Below are 20199 nucleotides of genomic sequence, written 5' to 3'. Positions count from 1 at the left end.
TTCTGCAGCCAGAATTCTCCAAAAGATTTATCACCCCAAGAGGGACATCAATTATTCAGATACCTTCTCACATGAGAAAAGCATGGTTAGGTATTCAAACAAACTCCACAGACAGACCTTTAGAAGTAGCCATTTTAAGTTATTACTTGCCCCACACATGAAAATGGCATGATTATTACATAATTTGGCCACAATTTGATTGTTATATAAACTAGTATTTGAAGAGTGTTTAGAGCTTAGAGGGCTCTACAATAGTACACAGAGAGCTTGGCTGGCGACTTCAGCTTCCTTCTGGCCCTACAGATTTTTAACTTGAAATTATTTTCTCAACTTTGTTGCGTGTTCCAGCAACTTATAATTGCAATTAATATAATAAGCATCCCAGGGGCATAAATGTGCTAGATTTGCTGGCCACTTATTTACTCCTGTGTTTTATTGCCATGCCCATATACTTTCAGTCAAGTTTGTGGTGCTACAGGAAAGCAAGGTATCTCTAGGTTTTTAAGGGGTGGAATATTAACAGGTCATTAACAAGTATAATTATAAAATGCTTCCAACTTGTCAATAGCATTTTTGCAATTCCTACCTCTTATCTTCTCCCAGTTCAGGGAACTGGAATAATGAGTGTACATATGTGAAGAGGCTAACCTGGTCCCTCCTCCACTTCTGTCACATTATGGTGCCAAACCCAAAATGCTAGATAATGGAAGCTGAAGATCTGGCCATGGTATATAGACAGAGGAACAGTAGCTGGAGAGAGCTGATGGGCAGAAAGTTCAATACAGTAAAATATCTGAAGGCAAAACCGAAAGTCTTCTAAAAAGCTCTTGAGGCACCTTTGATAAATGACAATTTAGATGAGTTCCATTGGCCCTCTTGCCCTATGAAAACGACTGTCCTCATGAACACAGCACAGGAAAATGTCAGAACATAAAAAGAACGCGTCTAGACACCTGAGTACAATTGTGGGGAGGGGGGCTGCCCTTGGAGAGCGTTTTGTCTGCAAGTTAGACCCCCTGACTTAACAATAACAACATCATCATTATCATCATCAGTTATTTGCAGACCTTTCCAGAGAGACAGTACCTTTGAGCATTTTCACAGCCACTGTTGTATAGCCAGCTTTCCCTTTGAGTCTGAACGCTGTCGCCTTGACAACTTTTCCAAATTCTCCTTCTCCAAGGGTCTTGCCAAGCACCAGATTCTTCCGAGGAAATTCCCACTTTGGGTCCTCCTGGCAGGAAGAGGGAGGAGTATGAGTCATGAGTCCATCAACATTTAACAGGTCTAATGGTTAAAAAGTGTCATATTAAGACCTGGGACATCTCGATTTGAAGGCCAAGCGAGTTCACCGGGTGGCCTTGGGCCAATTGCGCTCTCTCAGCCTACGCCACTTCACGGTATTGTTGTTGTGAGGATAAAATGGAGGAGGGGAGAAAGCTGTCGTAAGCTACTTTGGGTCCCCACTGAGAAAGAAAGGGAGGTATAAACATCTAAAGAAATAAATATTGTGCATTTTCCACTCCTCCCTACTCTGTCCACCGGGAGCCTCACTCTGCTTTGGAGTCAAACAGAAGGCATGGGAAATAAAGGCCCTGTTGGCTGGGGAGAGAAAACTTCTCTATCCTCACACAAAACAAGACACTCTAGTGATGGTCTGAGTGGCCATGAACCAAGTGTACATGTGCAGAGGGATACTTTCCCCTGCCAAAGTCAAATTCACCTGAGCCTATTTATGCGGTGATTTTGGAGAGCTTGAAGTTTGCAAGATTACTGAGCCAGATACAGCTGATCTGCATCTATAGAGATTTCCTCTGTTTGAGGTGTCTGAATACTGGACCATAACAAATAGTGGAATTTTCCATTAAGCAACTGCAGCTAGTGGGAAAAAATAAGGTGCAAACTGCAACACAATCCTGTGCACAAACCTGGAATTCATAAACACGCATGCTAAATCAGTATCATTGGAATACATAATTCACTAGCCAGGCAGCAACCTTGCCAGCACTGCAGATCTTGCCAAATAATGGAATTCTGGAAAAACTCAAATGTTGGAACATGCCGCTTTGCAAATCCATTTTCTGTACAGAACTTGGGATTTTAGAAGTGTGAGTACAGTGCAGAAAAACTTTTCCTGTGATTCTTGATTAGAGCTCCCATACTTTATTTTCATGTTCAGGGGTAGGTTGGAGTTGTGCCAAAATTTAGACCTGGAAAGCATAATGTCTCTGCTGATCTCAGAGCTATGAAAGCAGACAAGAGAGTTGCCAACCTCAAGGTGGGGCCTGTCGTTCTTTTAGATTTACAACTGATCTCCTCCTTGGAGGAACTGGCAGCCTCGGAGGGTGGGCTTTATAGTATCACATGGAGCTCCCTCCCTACCTAAACTTTTCCATTCCCAGGACACAACCCCCAAATCTGCAGGAATTTCCCAATCTAAAATTGGCAACCTGAAAACAGGAGAAGCTAAAGTTTGAAGTGTACCATACAAGTTTGAAGGGTACCGGACAAAAACAAAAAGCTGGGCAGGGTGTATTTAAAGCAGGTCTCACCATTCAGAGGCTTCGTGTTGTCTGCCAATAACAATAATCGATGAGATTGAGTCTATACTCCTTCTGCATGTGAAGAATATTATGAGGACTGAGGACACACAGTTCATGGTAGCTCTGTAGACCCTAGCCCTGAACCTCCTGGCCCTAGAATCTCCAATATATACTTTATGAGACTATGAAAACTAACAGTGCAATCCTAAGCAGAGTAACTCCAGTCTAAACCAATTGAAAGCAATGGGCTTAGACCAAAGTAACTTTGTTTAGGATTGCAATGTAATTTTTGTCATAGTTGGCAGCAATTATGATAGGTCATATATCCCTCCCACTCAAGCCTCAGTGATGCTAGGAGTGAGCAAAAAATACTCATTGCAAAAATAAAGCAAAAATATTGGTAGCAGACAGCGCCCTCAAGTGTCAGGCTATGGCAGATAGATCCCTGTACCATTTGCTCAAGAAAACTAGGCTCTTGGTTAAATGGCTTCATTCAGAAATCAGATCATTTCCACAGATATGTCCATAGGATTACTCAGAAGCAAGGTAAGTATCTAAGCAGTAAGAGCAGGCTGACAGGAACAGTGACCTGTGGGAAAATCCTCTTAACCCACACGTTTGCTCCTTCCCCCGCCCAAGAGGGGGACACTGAGAAAGCAAGAGATCAAAGTTGAGACATAGGAGTGCATGGGAGAGAGCAGTATACAAGGTCAGAAGCACTGAAAGTTTCTACAGTTCGTTAGATAAGGCACCTGAGGCTTCAATAAGCCTGTGAAAGGAAACAGTTACGGCATTGGTAATATGACATCAAGTTATAGCATGAAATATTGATTCAGAAACATTGGTTCAGAAATAACTGGTCAGCAAAACAACAGGTCAGCATTAAGTATTGGCATGGATGGGGCACAGACATGACATTCTGCCCCCCTAAAGATGGCCCTCCTCCTCAAGGGCCAGGTTTGTCAGCATAACGTTTGTGAAAGTTTGAAACAAGTCTAGGTGCATTCATATGGGATTGCTCTACCCATTCTTGTAAGATTCATCAAAGTCTTTCCACCTGACTAGGTAGAAAAGTTTCTTGAGTTTTATTTTAGAATCCAGGATTTCGTCAACTTCATAATGAATTTGTCCATCTATCAGCATTGGGTCTGGGGGCCCCCGTTCTGGATGCCATTGGTCAGGTGGGGGAGCCTTTTTCAGCAGTCTGAAGTGGAACACTGGGTGGATTCGGTTCAAATTCCTGGGTAGTTCAATTTCTACAGTTACTTCGTTAATTAATTTCTTTACAGGAAAAGGTCCTAAGTATCTCCACCACAATTTTTTGCTAGGTTGCTCCCCTTTAATGTTTTTGGTGGAAATATACACAAAGTCTCCTGGTTGTACTTTCCATTGTTCAGAGCATTTCTTGTCAGCAAATTTCTTATAGTCCTCCTTAGCTTTTTCCAACGTTTTTTGTATGATTTCCCATTGGGAAGTTAAATTAGTCCACCATCCTTTTAAATCTCCTGGTTGTTGGGACCCAGGGGTTGTAGCAAAAGGAAAGACGTTTCCTTCATATCCATATACTATTTTAAAAGGAGTAGCTCCTGTAGATCTGTGTATTGAGTTGTTATACGCATATTTGGCAAAATCAAGAAAATCAATCCAATCATCTTGTTGATAGTTAATGTAGCATCTTAAAAACTGTTCCAGCACTTGATTTGTGCGTTCCAATTGCCCGTCGCTCTCGGGATGATAAGCGGAACTAATTACTTGTTCAATCCCAGCAAGTTTGAGAAGCTCCTGCCAGAAGTTGGCAATGAACTGTGGGCCCCGGTCAGAGATCACCTTATTAGGAAAGAAGTGTAGTTTGACCATGTGTTTGATGAACAGGCTGGCTAGTTTCTTGGCTGTAGGGATTGTAGTACATGGAATAAAATGAGCCCGTTTTGAAAACAAATCCACTACTACTAAAACGACTGTATATCCTTTCGAGGGGGGAAGATCTGTGATAAAGTCCATTGAAATCACAGCCCACGGTCTAGGAGGGGTTTCTAAGGGTTGTAATAGTCCAGGGTTTTTCCCCCTCCTAGATTTACCCATTATACACACTGGGCATGAGGATACATATTGAGAAACATCTTTTCTCATTGCTGGCCACTAAAACTGTCTTTGTACTAAGTGTAGGGTTTTAAGATACCCCAAATGTCCAGCTGTGTTGGCATTATGACATTGTTGTAAAATTTCTTTTCTTAAGCTGTCTGGGATGTATAGTTTGCCCATTCTGTACCAGTGGCCATAGCCCTCCCGTTTCAGATCGGCTTTGGGCACGTTCCCCCCTCCCTTTCTGTTTCAGCTTTTATCTTTTCTCTCCACTCTGAGAGATCAGGTTTCGTGTTGCTTTGTGTTTTCGCAGCTTGACTGCGTGTTGTCACCGCTCCTCCCAGTTGAGCTGGTGAGAAAACCGTATCAATTATCTCCTCCTCCTGGCTGTCGTGTTGGGGTATGAGCGAAAGTGGATCTGCAAGGAAATTTGATCGGCCAGGGAGGTACTTTAGTGTGAAACTTGTCTGTGGTACTTGTCTGTGCCCCATCCATGCCAATACGTCATAGCTGACATATGGTGACCCCAGGTGACATACGGTGACCCCTGCTTAGCTTTTGAGATCTGACAAGATCAGGCTCACCTGGACTATCCAGGGCAGTGCAAAGCAAAAAGATGGACAATCTGTGACTCTGCATTTCTGGATGAGATTATTTGGAGGAAATTAAGATTTTTTTAAAAAAATATTACTATTATTACATCATACAAGGTTAGAATTTGGGGTGGGACAAGCCTAAAAGTAAAGGTGCAAGCACCAAGTCATTACTGACCCATGGGGGATGTCACATCATGACGTTTTCTCGGCAAACTTTTTATGGGGTGGTTTGCGATTGCCTTCCCCAGTCATCTAGACTTTATCCCCAGGAAATGGGTACTCATTTTACCGACCTTGGAAGGATGGAAGGATGGGTTAACCCTGAGCCGGCTACCCACAAGCCTACTCAGTTATTTAAAGGGTAAGGCCAGTCTACCTAGTTATCACCATTTTAGGTTCTCCTTTAACCTTTGACGTGTTAGTTTCAGGTAGGTAGATATACTGGTCTCAGTAGGATGTAAGTCTTGTGTCACCTTAGATACCAAGATTTTTAGTGCATAAGCTTTCCAGAGTTAACACTCCCTTCTTCAGTTACAGGAGGAAGCCTTTATATCCCAGTCAGCGGTAGGTGGAGTGAAGCAAAGAAGGGAGTTGGGATGTAAAGGTACAATGCAGCTTGATTAGAGCAGAAATTAGCATCTGTAGTGAGATAAGAATCCTGTATCTCTATTCAGGGGTTCCGTTGTTCTGAACCTGCAGATGAACTCAAGTTCAGCAATCTCACATTGTAATCTGCCCTTGCCCTGTACCTTTACATCATGACTCCCTTCTTTGTTTCTCTCCACCACATCCTGACTCCCTGAATCTGAAGGGAGCTGTTGAAAGCGTATAGACTAAAAATACTGTATAAATGAAGATGCAAAGACGACAATTTCTCAAGTAAGCAAATGAGCGTTATATGTTGTGCTAGAATGTTCATACAGCTGCAACAGGGAATATCCAAGTAATAGGGTTGTTAAGAAACATTCAAATAATTAGTTGCAGGCTTTCCAGAGAACTAGTTTACTGTAATCGAATTGCTCATTCAAGTAGAACAAGTGATCATTTATGGTTCCGTACCAAAGCACATATAACTTACCAAACAAGCTGTTGTATTAGATGGAACAGCCACAGAACTGAACAGAACATTTTCTACTCATACAAGTCTAATTTTCAGGAAGATAACTCAAAGCAAGTTGTTTTCAAATTCTCAAAAGTGTATGAAAATTAGCCCTTTTTTTTCCACAAAGGAAGGAACCTGTGCAAATATTAGCAATACTTATCACACATTCACATTGTTCAAAATGTTTTATAGAATGTGTTTGCTGTACTATTAACAAAGGAAAACTGTTGTCTCCAATTACAGCAGGGAGCCCAAGAGAGTAATTTGCCTAAGGCTACTGAGGGATTTCCTGGCAGAGGCGTGATTGGAAAGGGAGAATTCCTGATCCGAAGTGCAAGCTCTTATCCACGGTATTATTGATCCCCCCCCCCAATGACTCAAAGCAGTGTATGACAGTATTCTCCCCTCCTCCATTTTATTCTCTCAACAACAACCCTATGAGGTAGGTTCGGCTAAGAGAGAGCGAGTAGCCCAAGATCACTTAGCAAGCTTCCATGATATATTGAAAAAAGCCTCCTGGATTGCAGTCTGACACTATCCACTATACCACACTGGTCCTATACTATACCAACTGCATGAAAACACAGTACTATAACCTTCTGGGCATGACTAAAAGTTTAGACTGTGGTCTTGCTCATTCATTACAGTTGGCCCTTAATGGGGATACATATACACATCAAAAGAGACATCCAGTCTTTTCAGTGGGACTTGAATAAGCAACATGTGACTGAGGCCGACACAAATGAATATCCACACTGGCTGTGCATCTAGAATTCTGCTCATGCATGAGAATTGTCTTTGTTGGAGCACAGTGGTAGAATTCTGTAGGAGTCTTGATTGCACGGACATTATGTATAGGGATAGTAGTAGAGAGTGCCCTCAAGTCATAGCTGACTTATGGCAACCTCTGCTGGGGTTTTCATGGCAAGAGAGGTGGTTTGTCATTGCCTGCCTCTGCAACCCTGGTCTTCACTGGAGGTCTCCCATCCAATTACTAACCAAGGCTGACCCTGCTTAGCTTCTGAGATCTGACGAGATCAGGCTCTCCTGGGCTATCCAAGTCAGGATATGTATAGGGATATGTAAAATCATTACTGTTATTAGAATTTTAAAACAATTCTCAAAAATCCTCAGGTATTTTGTCTAATTCTGAAATTTTCTTGACAATTCAATTTGGATGAAGCTTTGGCCGTAACTCTACATTGTACCTCTACATCCATCCAGAAGGTTAAAAAAGAATGACTGGCCAAAGTTAGCAAGGCTGTTGCCACATTTGAATGTTAGAGACGCATAAACAAGCCACCTGAAAACACACTATCCCTCCCCTAGGAGGTCTGCTAGAGCACCTTCAGGTTGCCATTGGAAACCCAACAATTATATATTATTCATTTTAAAATGTATTGTTATTATTTTAGATATAACCTTGTTTTGAGGATGGAGAGGATAGGTAATACAGACCATTAGTCATAGTAGAGCAAGATTTCTTTCCCCTTGGATTTTTCAATTTAAAGTGGTCAAACCATGTGCAGAAAGAAAATCTGCTTGTGACTTGGTTATGACTCAACAATTAACCTGTGTAAATAGAAATAATTTTAATAAACCAATCGAACCATTTCCTATGGAACTTTTTGCTATTACAAAGTGGTATAGTACAATTGCACTCCTATGCACACCTACTTCCAGGTTAACATGTTGTGAGTATTCATCAAAACCAGTTTCAGTGTAGTGAACGTTACTTAGTGTGGGGATGCAAGGTTACACGACTCTTGGGGTAGCTCCTATGGAACTAAGGTTACTGCCATTTGAATAGTGTTATAATTCATCTGTCAACTTAATCCCAGTATCAGGCGTTATTATGTAAAGAGATGTACTGAATATATTGTGTGACACAATTTTAGCACCTGAGAGATGCAATTTTTTTTTGAAAAGTTTGATGTTTTCATATTTATTAGCTATTTATTACCAAATGATGCCTTGGGTGGGATGGAGATCAATTAGAGGTGGGAGAAAACAGAGTTCTAAACTGATGTATGCTACTTATAAGGATAAAGTTCCTTCAGTGCCTGCCCTTACCATCCAAGTTAAGAACTCTTGTTTTTGAATATCCCTGCTCCAAATCATGTAAAATAGCGAAGTTTCTCCTGCTAAAGGTTTTCTTGCAACAAGACAATACACCATTAATGAGATTCTTCCATTCTAAGCAACTATAAGCTGCAGGGATATATATTTTACTTACAGGTATTTTAAAGGCATCTACCGACCCTTGGTTTTCAGAGTCCATTGAGGGTCGCCGAACGTTAGTTGATGAGTAGCTTATAGGATAGGATTGGGCCGGGCGACGGAAGGTCATCTCTGCTGAGGCAATAGGTGGCTTTGGAGAATTTTTGTGGTAACGATGGATGAAGTAGGAAGAAAGGAGCACTGAAATAATGAAGGAAAGTAGGACGCCTCCTGCAATCACTGTTTTGCACATGTCATCACACAACGGCTCTGTTGACAAAGAGGGGATCCATGAGACCACAGGAGCCCAATTTCTTACCTTCCATGCCACTTAATATTCACATTTACAACATCTCTTTTGAGTCAAAGACTAACCACAGAGCAACACATTCCATTCAGCGTTCTAAGTCCACTCAAGTCAGTGGGCTTAGAAGGATGTAACTCGGTTTAGGGTGGCCCTATTAGTAAGGAAACATATAATTTAGTTACCTTAAGAAAACTATCCCTCAGTTGTTGAAGCTACCCTCACTGTTCCCTTCAATCATAAGTCTGTAATGGTCTATGCTATAAAATCAGGTTAGATCAAGATGAGGAGAAAATAGTCCATTCCCAAGTCAAGCCCTTTGACCAACAATTACTTGGAGGCTATCATCAGCTGAAAGTGAGGATAGCCCTGGGAAGCTAGCTGTGTCATTTTAAAAATTGTAATATTTCTATCCTGCTGCTCCATATAAAATCCCCAAGCCAGCTCACAACTAATCATTAAAAACCCACAGCAACAACCATGTAAATAATACACAAGCATCTACAAAACAAACTTTTCCAGAGAGGGAGACATGTAGCAAAAATAAACAAACAAAATGTCCAGTGGCACCTTTAACAAAATTTACTCCTGAAAAAGAATTCCTGAGCCAGAGTTCACTTCGTCAGATGACCAATGCAGACTAGCAGGTTTTTAATACAACTAAGATCAACATTTTTTAAAAAAAGTCAGCCACTCCTAAACAGGAAGAAAATCAACTACAGAAAATCAAAATAGGAGAGCTTTAGAAAAACCAGATGAAAGCTCAGTGAATAAAAACATTTTTGCCTGAGGTCTAAAAGACTACAAATTGGGCACCAGGCTGTTCTAGCAGAGCTACCAAAAGAGCCCCGCATCAACCAGTGGTCAAATTAATACAAGCAGACCCAGTACAGCTTTTATCTGGCAATTTGAATTGTGCTAAGAAATAAGATGACTGCCTCTGAAGATCTTTTAAAACCAACGAGATATCGTCCATATAGCCAACACCCTTTAAGCATCATAGCAGGCGCAGTTTGAACTAGCTGAAGTTTTGGGCAGTCTTCAAAGGCAGCCCCTCACTGCAGTACTCTATCCTGGATATAATCAGAACATGAATACCTGTGACCCAATCACACTTCTCAAGGAAGGACCACAGCTGGTGCACCGTCCCAGATGAGCTAAAGGTGATACAAGCTGCAGAAGAGAACCACGTTTTCATCTGCAAGCTCAGATTCAGCAGGATTCCTAAACCAAGCAGGATGGGTGTGACTCCCAAATGTTGTACACCTTCATCCCCCGTTTTGTAGCCACACTGGCAGCCCTTGGGTTCTTCTGCTTGCTGCTGTTCTTGGCTAGCAGAAAGCCACTCTCAGTTTTTTTTAAAGAAAGGGCAGGACAGCACAATTAATGTTAGTATTAGTATGTTTCTATAATGCCAATAAAGGTACTCTTTACAAAGTAAAAGCTATGTATCACTTCTGCAACACAGAATTTCACACCTGCTGTATGTATGATGAATGATGCAGATCTGAGTAGAAGCCACTATGTTGCAAGTTGCCACTGGCGAGGGAGGAAGTACTCCTAAAATGATAACTTACCCCCCAGCTCATACAGTGCGTTGGCCCATGTAGCCGCTGATGACATAAAAATTAGTTCTAATTCTTAGTTGCATGGACAGCCAGCATGGTGTAAATGGTTAGAGTATCCGACCAGGATCCAAGGCCCAGGTTCAAATCTCCAGTTGGCCACAGAAACTTGCTGGGCAACTCTGGGCCAGTCACACACTCTTAACCTACCTCACAGGGCTGGTGTAAGGAGAAAGCAGAGGAGAGGAGAATGATGTAAGCTGCATTGGGTCCCCCCCAATTGTCATTGATACTAACTGTACTACTCTCACACTGTGTAATCAGCCTTGGGTCTCAGTGAGAAAAGCAGGCCATAAATGATATATATAAATAAATAAGTATAAATAAAGTATATAAATAAAAAAAATAATTCAGACTCACTGCAAGCATATGTTGAGCTTAAAATGAATTGAAGAACACTGAGTTAATGGTGGTGGTAGGGAGAGTAGTTAAAATGTCTCAGAGTTTGCTATACATGAAAACCAAATGTTACGTTGTCAGGATGGACCGTAAGAAGGTTTTTGTAACTGAAATGTTACATATCTTTGCTTTTAAGCCAGTTGCCCTGGAACAGTCATTAATAAGATGTGAGACATCTTATTTGGATACATATGTTGAAGATTATGTCCCCTTGCGGACTCACTGATAAGAAAGATTTGTATCTTTTTTGTAACATTGTCCAGGATGGGGGGGATTTCTCTTATGTTAAGATAATTGAGCTGCAGATAATTTGCAATGAATTGACAAGTTGTTTTAATTTTGATCTGGCAAGGTAACTGTACTAAGTCATTAAAGAAATGTTTAGAAGTTGAATCATGCCATTCTTAAATTCATTTGCTGTAAAGGAAGATTGCGGGCTGTATGTCTGTGTCGAACAGCTCCATTTCTGCTCTCCCAATGAACAGTCAATGGAAGCTGATGGAATGCTGGGGCTGCAGGAAGTTGAGATCTGTTAGAACACTTAAGAGGAGAAGGATTTTATGCTGCTGAAGGAATAGCCAGCTGCTGACAGCTGTTATATTTTATTGTAACCCTCCACTGCTATGATAGTGTGGGATGATGAACTCGCATATTAAAAACAATGTATTCCAGTTAAATTTACTCACTCTTATGTTGTTGATCTTGTAATTAAAAGTTAACTCTTTTTTCATCTATTTAAGCCTAGTGGGCTGGATGCATATGGAATCAGGGAAAACAATACACATACACAAGTTATTCTGGTCACAACCAAGTTATCTAATGAACCAAGAAAAATAAATATTGAGTTGCCTTACTCCAATTATCCTGGGCAGTAGCTGGATGAGAGGTAATGAATTTAGGAAACTGGCTGTCCTGTCTGGTGAAGTCTCTGGGAAGAAGAAAAACAGGACCCTGTGTGTACTGATGGCGAATTGTTACTGCTCTAAACTGCCTGTGTAGCCCAGTCCCAGTGAAGTGAGGTTTATGGTGGGTGGCAGTGGGTAAGGGGATCACAATACTACCACCCCTTTTTTAAATAAAAAACCATTGTAGTCCTTCCTATTTGGGATAATATTACTACTCTTGAGATGTTCTATCACCATATTCCACCGCTCTTCGTGACTAGCTTTCCACATATTTATGATTTCTTCCTCAAAAAAAGAATTATTTGTTATTCTACACATTACATACACCTCCCATATTTTATTACCATTGCATCTTCATAGGTGGGGTATCCGATTTCCAATGTTTAGTTATTAACAATCTTGCCGCTGCCAACAATGTTGAAATCAAAACTATATATTCTCTTTTCAACCTACAATTGTGCCAAATATCAAACAACAACACTTTAACATTATAAGGGAAATAAACTTTAACCATTTTTAAAATCTCTTCATAAACTTCCCTCCAGAAGACCGGAATGGTAGGGAGTTCCTTTCATTCTACATTTCCTCCATCAGTTTTAAAGACTGATTTAAGCTTAGATGGAGTCAAATACCAATATGAAAACATTTTATAGTATTGATATTTAATACACACAATTCTCGATGTATTTGACGGTGAAGCCCAAATTTTTCCCAGTTCAATCCAGTTAACCCTCTCTCTCTATCCTTTTGACACCTTATGACATATCTTGGTAAGGGGAAATAAAAAATATCTACCAAATATTTATATATCTTCGATAACCGACCCGTCACAATATTATCTGAATCCTTTAGCAGTGATTCAAACGAAGTTAGTTGTCTTTTTAAAACATCCTTTCTTTGCAATGAATATATTAAATCACTTATTTGGAGATATTGGAACAATTCAATGCTGTTTTCCAGTTCTCTCTCTACTTGAGTTTTAGTTGTTACTTCTCCTTTTTTATCCCAGTCACAGTCTATCTAATCCTCTTACTACCCATGGATGTGAGGGTTTAGCTAATTGAAGGGGCAGAAACCATTCCTGGTTCAGTATACTAGCTACTGGTGATATATCTGGAGCAATAAACATTCGTAATTTATCCCAAATTCGTAACATTGCCCAGGGGAATCCATTTCTCTTATATGTTATGTTATTGAGCTGCAGACGATCTGTGATGAATTGACAAGTTGGTCTTGCAATGTAAACTGTACTAAGTCTTTACAGGAAATTTAGAAGTTGAGTCATGCCATTTGTAAATTCATTCAATGTAAATTGAGATTACAAGCTGTACACTTTACATTGAGAAATGCTGTGACCAGTCTAATCCTGAAATGGAAATTAGTAGTACTTTCTTCACAAGGAGGAACAACTAATCATTGAGCGTGGATATCTGAAGAAGTTACTCGTACAAAATGAGTCAACAGCTCGGGGAACTCATCAGTTATATTTATTGTTCAGTGTGACATGTTAATTTGCTCTACAATATACTTTTTGCACTGTCATGACTATATTTATACCTATTGTTTGGCATATTTATATTCATTGCCCAGGATAACGTATTGCAGCATTCTATAGGTATGTGTTGATTGTTTACAATATTACATTGCTGTTCTTCAATATAGTCCTTTGCTATTACGTGAATCCGTCCTTCTTTGGTTGTTTTGGATTGTGATCATACCAGCAGAGATTGCAGGGTAGCAGTTGGGGAATTTTTTTTAAAATGCCTTTTTATTCATGAACGAGCAGCTGGGATGGTGTGTGACTTTGCATTAGTGGGCTTCTTGATGCTATTAGTAATATTAACCTTATATTTCAGGAATTTTAAGAGATGCAGCTGCTAGCCTTTTCCATGTGATAAAGGCTATGTAAATGTTGGCTTCTTCCGTCATGGTTCATGGGAATACCTAGTGATGTTCCTTCATTTGAAGATGGATGGCAATTGTTGAGAACTTTTGTTTTTTTTTTTTGAAAAATTTTTTATTGGGTTAGAACATTTTTATTTTTACATTACAATCAATTTTCCCCTAATTTTTCGTTTCTAACCCCCTCCCTTTCCCCCCCTTTTGTTGACTTCCAACAGCTTTCCCACCCTCTGTCCCTTTTCCCTTACTTCTATTAAATTCCTCTGTCTAAAACAGATATACATTCTCCATTATATTAAGCAGTGCATCATTAACTCCTTTAATTATTATACACCCAAACTATACATCTTTAGATAAACAATTTATCCCATTTTCCAGTTTTGAATAATTCTATATAAACCTATATATCATAAACCATAAAAATTTCCCACATTTAAATCAAACAATTTGATTTGTTCTCTATATATTACTCATTTCAACTTTTTATGGTAATTCTATATAACTCCTCAGATACTCAATCAATTTAACTCTTCTATACATTCAGTTTGGTGCATATAAATCTTGTCAAAGAAAGAAAATATTGTTAGTTAGTCAATCCTCATGTTTAAACCTTATCATTAATTATTCTCTATCAGTTGACCTATACATATCTATATATATCTCAATCAATTAATCTAACTGCTTATAAATTCACATTTCTCTTCCTCCCCCGGTAAAGTCACCCCTCTCTTTTATACTTTTATTATATTTCAGTAGTTCTCAAACTGCCACAGTTTTCCTCCCACCTCCCATTTCTTCTCCAAGTATTGTTTCAGCTTCTCCCAGTCTGTGTTGAACTGCCCTGAGTCCAGATCTCTCAGTTTTCTTGTCATCTTGTCCATTTCAGCCATATACAGCAATTTGTAGATCCAATCTTCAATAGTTGGTACTTCTTGTACTTTCCATTTCTGCGCATACAAAAGTCTAGCTGCTGCAGTCATATAAAAAATCAACGTCCTATGATGGGCTGGAATTCCCTCCATTCCCAAGTTTAGCAGCAGGAGTTCTGGGTTCTTATTTATTTGAAACTGTAAAATTTCACTCATTTCTCTTATTATTTCCCCCCAGAACTGCCTAGCTACCTCACACGACCACCACATATGATAGAGGGAGCCCTCATGTTTCTTACATTTCCAGCATTTATTAGAAGTATTCAAATTCCCTAGCGCAATCTTCTTTGGTGTCATGTACCAACGATAGATCATTTTGAAAATGTTCTCTTTAATATTAATACATGTCGTTGTCTTCATTGTAGTTTTCCACAAGTATTCCCATGCCTCCATTGTTATTTCTTTATTGAAATTTATAGCCCATTTCACCATCTGTGTTTTAACTATCTCATCCTCAGTATACCATTTCAGCAATACTTGGATATTCTTTTCTTGTCTTCTTTAAGAAGGGTCTGCTCTAGTTCCGAGTTCTCTGTTCGTATGCCCCCTTTTGCAAAGTCTGAGTTGTATAAGTCTCTAATCTGTCTATACTGAAACCAGTCATAGTTAGGTGATAGTTCCTCTTGCGTCTTTATTCTAAGTTTAGATACTTCAATCTTAGTTATTTCTTTATACGTTAAACATTGTTGTTCATTATCCACAGCTCTCGGATCTATCACCTCATATGGAACCACCCACAAGGGGGTTCCTTCTTGTAAGTAAGTTCTATACTTCTTCCAAATTGTAAATAGACTTCTCCTTACAAAATGATGCAGGAACATCGAGTTGACCTTTACTTTGTCATGCCATAGGTATGCGTGCCATCCAAAAATTTTTTTATATCCCTCTAGGGCTAATAGTTTCTTATTCTTTAATGTCATCCACTCTTTTAGCCAAACTAGGCAGATTGCATCATGGTAAAGTCTCAGATTGGGCAGTTGCATTCCGCCTCTCTCCTTTGCATCTTGTAAAACTTTTACTTTCACTCGAGGCTTCTTGCCTGCCCAAACAAAATCTGATATTTTCCTCTGCCATTTTTCAAATTGTTTAGAGTCTCTGATGATTGGTATTGTCTGTAACAAAAACATTACTCTTGGTAACACATTCATCTTAACTGCTGCAATCCTGCCCAACCATGACAGGTTCAATCTATTCCATTTGATCAAGTCTCTCTCTATCTGAGTCCATAATTTTTCATAATTATTCTTGAACAAATCTATATTTTTTGCAGTCAGCTCAACTCCCAAGTATTTCACCTTACTAGTTACTTCACAATCCGTTGTTTCCATTAACAATTGTTGTTTCTGCTTAGTCATGTTTTTGCATAATATCTTTGACTTCTTTTTGTTAATGAAGAAACCTGCCAAATCTCCAAACTCCTTGATCTTGCCTATCACTTTTGGCATGTTCTCCAGTGGGTCTTCTACAATTAACATTATGTCGTCTGCAAATGCTCTGACCTTATATGAGTAGTCCTTTATTTTTATTCCTCGTATTTCCTCATCTTGTCGAATTTGTATCATCAGAATCTCCAATACTAAAATGAACAACAATGGAGATAACGGGCAACCTTGTCTTGTTCCTTTACTAATCGTCAATTTTTTGGTCAATTCATCATTCACTACAATTGCTGCAGTCTGGTCTCTATAGATTTCCTTGATTGCTCTGACGAATCTTTCTCCCAGTTGTAGCTTTTCCATAGTGGCAAACATAAAATCCCAGTTTAAATTGTCAAACGCTTTTTCAGCGTCTACAAAGAAGAAACCAACCTCTTTGTCACAACGCTTGTCGTAGTATTCAATAGCATTGATCACTGTCCTTAAGTTGTCTCTTATTTGTCTATCTGGCAAAAAGCCTGCTTGTTCCTCCTCTATGACTTCCGAGAGCCACCCCTTCAATCTCTCCGCCAATATCTTCGCAAAAATTTTATAGTCATTATTGAGTAGTGATATAGGCCTATAATTTTTCACGCTAGTCAGATCTTGGCCCTCTTTTGGGATCAATGATATATTCGCTTCGCTCCAAGTGTCTGGAATTCTTTGATCCCTAAAAACTCCGTTCATCACCTCTTTTAGGAATGGTGCCAGTTCATTGGCCATTGTCTTATAAAATTTAGCCGTAAGTCCATCTGGCCCTGGCGCCTTTCCTAGATTTGCGGATTGTATTGCCATATTTATTTCCTCATCAGTTACTTCACTGTTCAACTTATTTCTCCAAGCTTCCGAGATCTCTGGAAGTTTGGTTTTCTCCAAATATGATGCTATTGATTCTTTGTTTACTTCTTTTTTATTATACAGCTTAGCGTAAAATTTATAAAAGGCTCTGCTAATGGTAGTCTGCTCCAAATACGTTTTGTTTTCTTCACAAATTTTATTTATTATTTTCTTTTCCCTTTTCTTCTTTAATTGCCATGCCAAATATTTCCCAGGTTTATTAGCACCCTCAAAAGCTTTTTGATTCAGTCTTTTAAGGTTCCACTCCAATTCTTTGTTACTCATTGCTGTTAACTGTTCTTGAAGAATTTTGATTTCCTGATGTATTTTCTTTTTCCCTGGTCTCTTTTTTAACTGTACTTCTTTGGCCTTTATTTTCTCCTCAATCTCTTGTCTTTTCTCCTCTTTCTTTTTCCTTGCTCTACCATTTAAGTCCATTAGTATGCCCCTTACAACCGCCTTGTACGCGTCCCAAACTTTACTGGTTGGTACTTCTTTATTCACGTTGTATTGTATAAAAAACTTAGTCTCTCTTCTCAATGTTTCCATATTCTCACTTTCCTGTAACAGGTCCTCATTTATTCTCCAGGCTTTCCTTTTTCTCCTTTTTCCAAATTTCCACATAATTGGGTTGTGATCTGAGCCTACCATCGGCATTATTTCTACCTCCTTAGTCCATAGCGCTAAGTCCTTTGAGGCCCAGATCATATCAATTCTTGATAATGTAAGATGCCTTGCAGAATAAAAAGTAAACTGTTTGGTTTTAGGATATTCTCTCCTCCATACGTCTTCGAGAGTCTCTTGTTGAATCAACTCAAAAAAAAGCTTTGGCAATAGTCCTCTTTTCTTTTGTGCTTTTGTAGTCTTTTTGTCTAATTCCAAATCTGTCACTCCATTGAAATCTCCAGCAAGAATTATCTGGTCATATACAAGATCGTCTAGGTGCTTCCTTAAGTCCTCAAAGAAGCTTTCCTTTGCACCGTTAGGTGCATAAAGTCCGACTACCAACACTCTCTTTAAGTTCCAATTACATTCCACTGCTACAAATCTAGCTTCCACATCTCTCATAACAAATTTTGGCTGCAGCTCCTCTTTTATATACAACACCACTCCTCTTTTTTTCTTGTTGGAAGCCGCTACAAATTCTTTGCCCAATTTTCCAGATTTTAAATATTTTACATCCTGTTTTCTAATGTGGGTCTCCTGCAAACAAACAATATCACATTTTTGTTTTAGTAGCCAATGAAAAATATTTTTTCTCTTATTCGGTGAGTTTAGTCCATTTATATTCCAAGATAATACTTTACACTCCATATTCATGGTTTTGTTGGTAAGTCTTTTTCATTGTCCTTGATAAATCTCTCCATCTCCCGCTCAGATCTGATACGTTTTTTTGCCCCTCCAAACTCAAAGGACACTCCTTCCGGTAACTCCCATCTGTATCTGATATTCATGTCCTTCAAAGTCTGAATTAGCACTCTATATTTTTTCCTGTCCAATAACACTGATCTGGGCAGTTCCTTCATTATAATAATCGTCTTGCCATCAATCTCCAATGGATCTTGAAATTGTTTGGTCACAATCCTCTCTTTCATATTTCTAGTTGTAAACTGCACAATCACATCCCTTGGTAGTTTCCTCTGGGTTGCAATTCTCGAGTTCACACGATACGCCACATCTAGGATAGCCACAATTTCCTCCTCCTCCTTCCCCAGGTAATCAGCCAACACCTCAGTCATCTGTTCTTGCGCTGACTTCCCTTCCACTTCTGGCAGACCACGAAAACGAAGCTGCTTCTCCATGTGTTTAGTTTCTGCAACTGACATCCTCCCCTTCACCAGCCTCATCTCTGTTTGTTGCGTGTCTATTAAATTCTCCATCGCGTCTTCTACTGTTTTAACTCTCTGCTGCGTTCCTTGTAATTCACTGCTAATCGTTTCCACACCTTTTTTCACTTCTGACAGCTCCGACTTTACTGTCTGTGTAACTTCCTTGACCTCTTTAATAAGCTCCAATTTCGTGTCCTTAAGTTCTTTCATCATGTCTATAAGTTTTTTGTCCAAGTTTTCTATTGCCGATTGCCACTCTTTTTTCGACATCGTGGGGCTTGCTTTAGCTCGCTCCCACGAATCTGCTCTCTTCCTCAGCTCCGTGGCGTATAATTAAACGTTTTCCTTTTTTTTAAATGTCCCAATCTTTGCCAAAATTAATTTTTTATATCCAAAATGTCGGGCGTCTTTTCTCTATGGTTTCTCTATGTTATTATAATCCAAGATGGCCTACTTCCTCTTCCGCTGAAGCCACGACCCTTCCACTTTCAAAGATGGCGATTCCCCACTTCCTATCCTTTGGCAAGGGCCGCTTCCCTCCAGCCACTCTATTGTTGTTACGCACTTCCTGTCTCCCGTCTTCCCACAGCAGGTCTCGCGATGGTGTCTTTTTCCCACAGCTCCAAAACCACAGGTATTCAAAACAATAGTCCGATTTTTGTAATAACTTCTTTAAACTTAGTCTCTTTTAAAATACAACTCCTGCCGAGTCTTCACCTCCTTTTCGCTAGTCTGTTGCAGTTTAAAAGTCTACTTTCTTTCCTCTCTGTTTTTGTCAATCTGTCCCGTTTCAAGAGATAGCGATCTTTACCTTCTCTCCAGCTTTCTCGGGTTGTAATCGCTGTTTCGATCTTAAATTCTCCTCTCGACTTCCCTCCCCGATCGAAGCTTGGGTATGTAGGTCTTATGCCAGCCGAATTGGCCCCAAAATTGCCGCAGAGATTATAGCCGACCCGTCGCAAGGTGGGACCTCAAGGATCGGGGGGGAGACTCCTTGTGTAGAGCCCCCCCTCGTCCGAGATCTAACTCACCCTAGGGTCTTGAGCGTTCTTTGCCTGCTCCCCGCCTGAGAGCAGTCGGCCGCGGGTTATTTTCACCCCTCCGGCCGGTTAAAACGGCAATCCGGTCAGCTCCACAAATGGAGCTGCGTTAGACCTCCATGAATCCCAAACCGGAAGTCCCAATTGTTGAGAACTTTTGAAACATGCATAGCTCAGGAAACTCATTACCATTCTTCATGTGTTTACAGATGGTCATCACATTCCTAGCATTATCTCATCATTAATCATAGAATCATAGAATCATAGAGTTGAAAGGGGCAATACAGACCATCTAGTCCAACCCCCTGCCCAGTGCAGGATCAGCCTAAAGCATCTCTGACAAGTATTCATCCAGCCTCTTCTTGAAAACTGCCAGTGAGGGGGAGCTCACCACCTCCCTAGGCAGCTGATTCCACTTTGGAACTACTCTGACTGTGAAAAAGTTTTTCCTAATATCCAGCCGGTACCTTT

General features: G+C 39.9%; 1 protein-coding gene across 1 annotated transcript in view; it reads right to left on the bottom strand.

Moving 5' to 3' along the window:
- RET (ret proto-oncogene) overlaps nucleotides 1–20199 on the bottom strand; it is a 188155-nt gene that overhangs the window by 29371 nt on the left and 138585 nt on the right. Inside the window, exons 11-12 of the mRNA XM_054982760.1 lie at nucleotides 8560–8813; nucleotides 1087–1234 (exon numbers count right to left, since the gene is read on the bottom strand). Of these exons, the coding sequence (XP_054838735.1) occupies nucleotides 1087–1234; nucleotides 8560–8813 (402 nt within the window). The remainder of the gene's footprint in view (nucleotides 1–1086; nucleotides 1235–8559; nucleotides 8814–20199) is intronic.

This window comes from Eublepharis macularius, chromosome 6, assembly GCF_028583425.1.
Source record: "Eublepharis macularius isolate TG4126 chromosome 6, MPM_Emac_v1.0, whole genome shotgun sequence".
NCBI classification, from domain to species: Eukaryota; Metazoa; Chordata; class Lepidosauria; order Squamata; family Eublepharidae; genus Eublepharis; species Eublepharis macularius.
The sequence above is the reverse complement of the archived record's forward strand: the minus strand, read 5'-3'. Positions and strand labels throughout refer to the sequence as shown.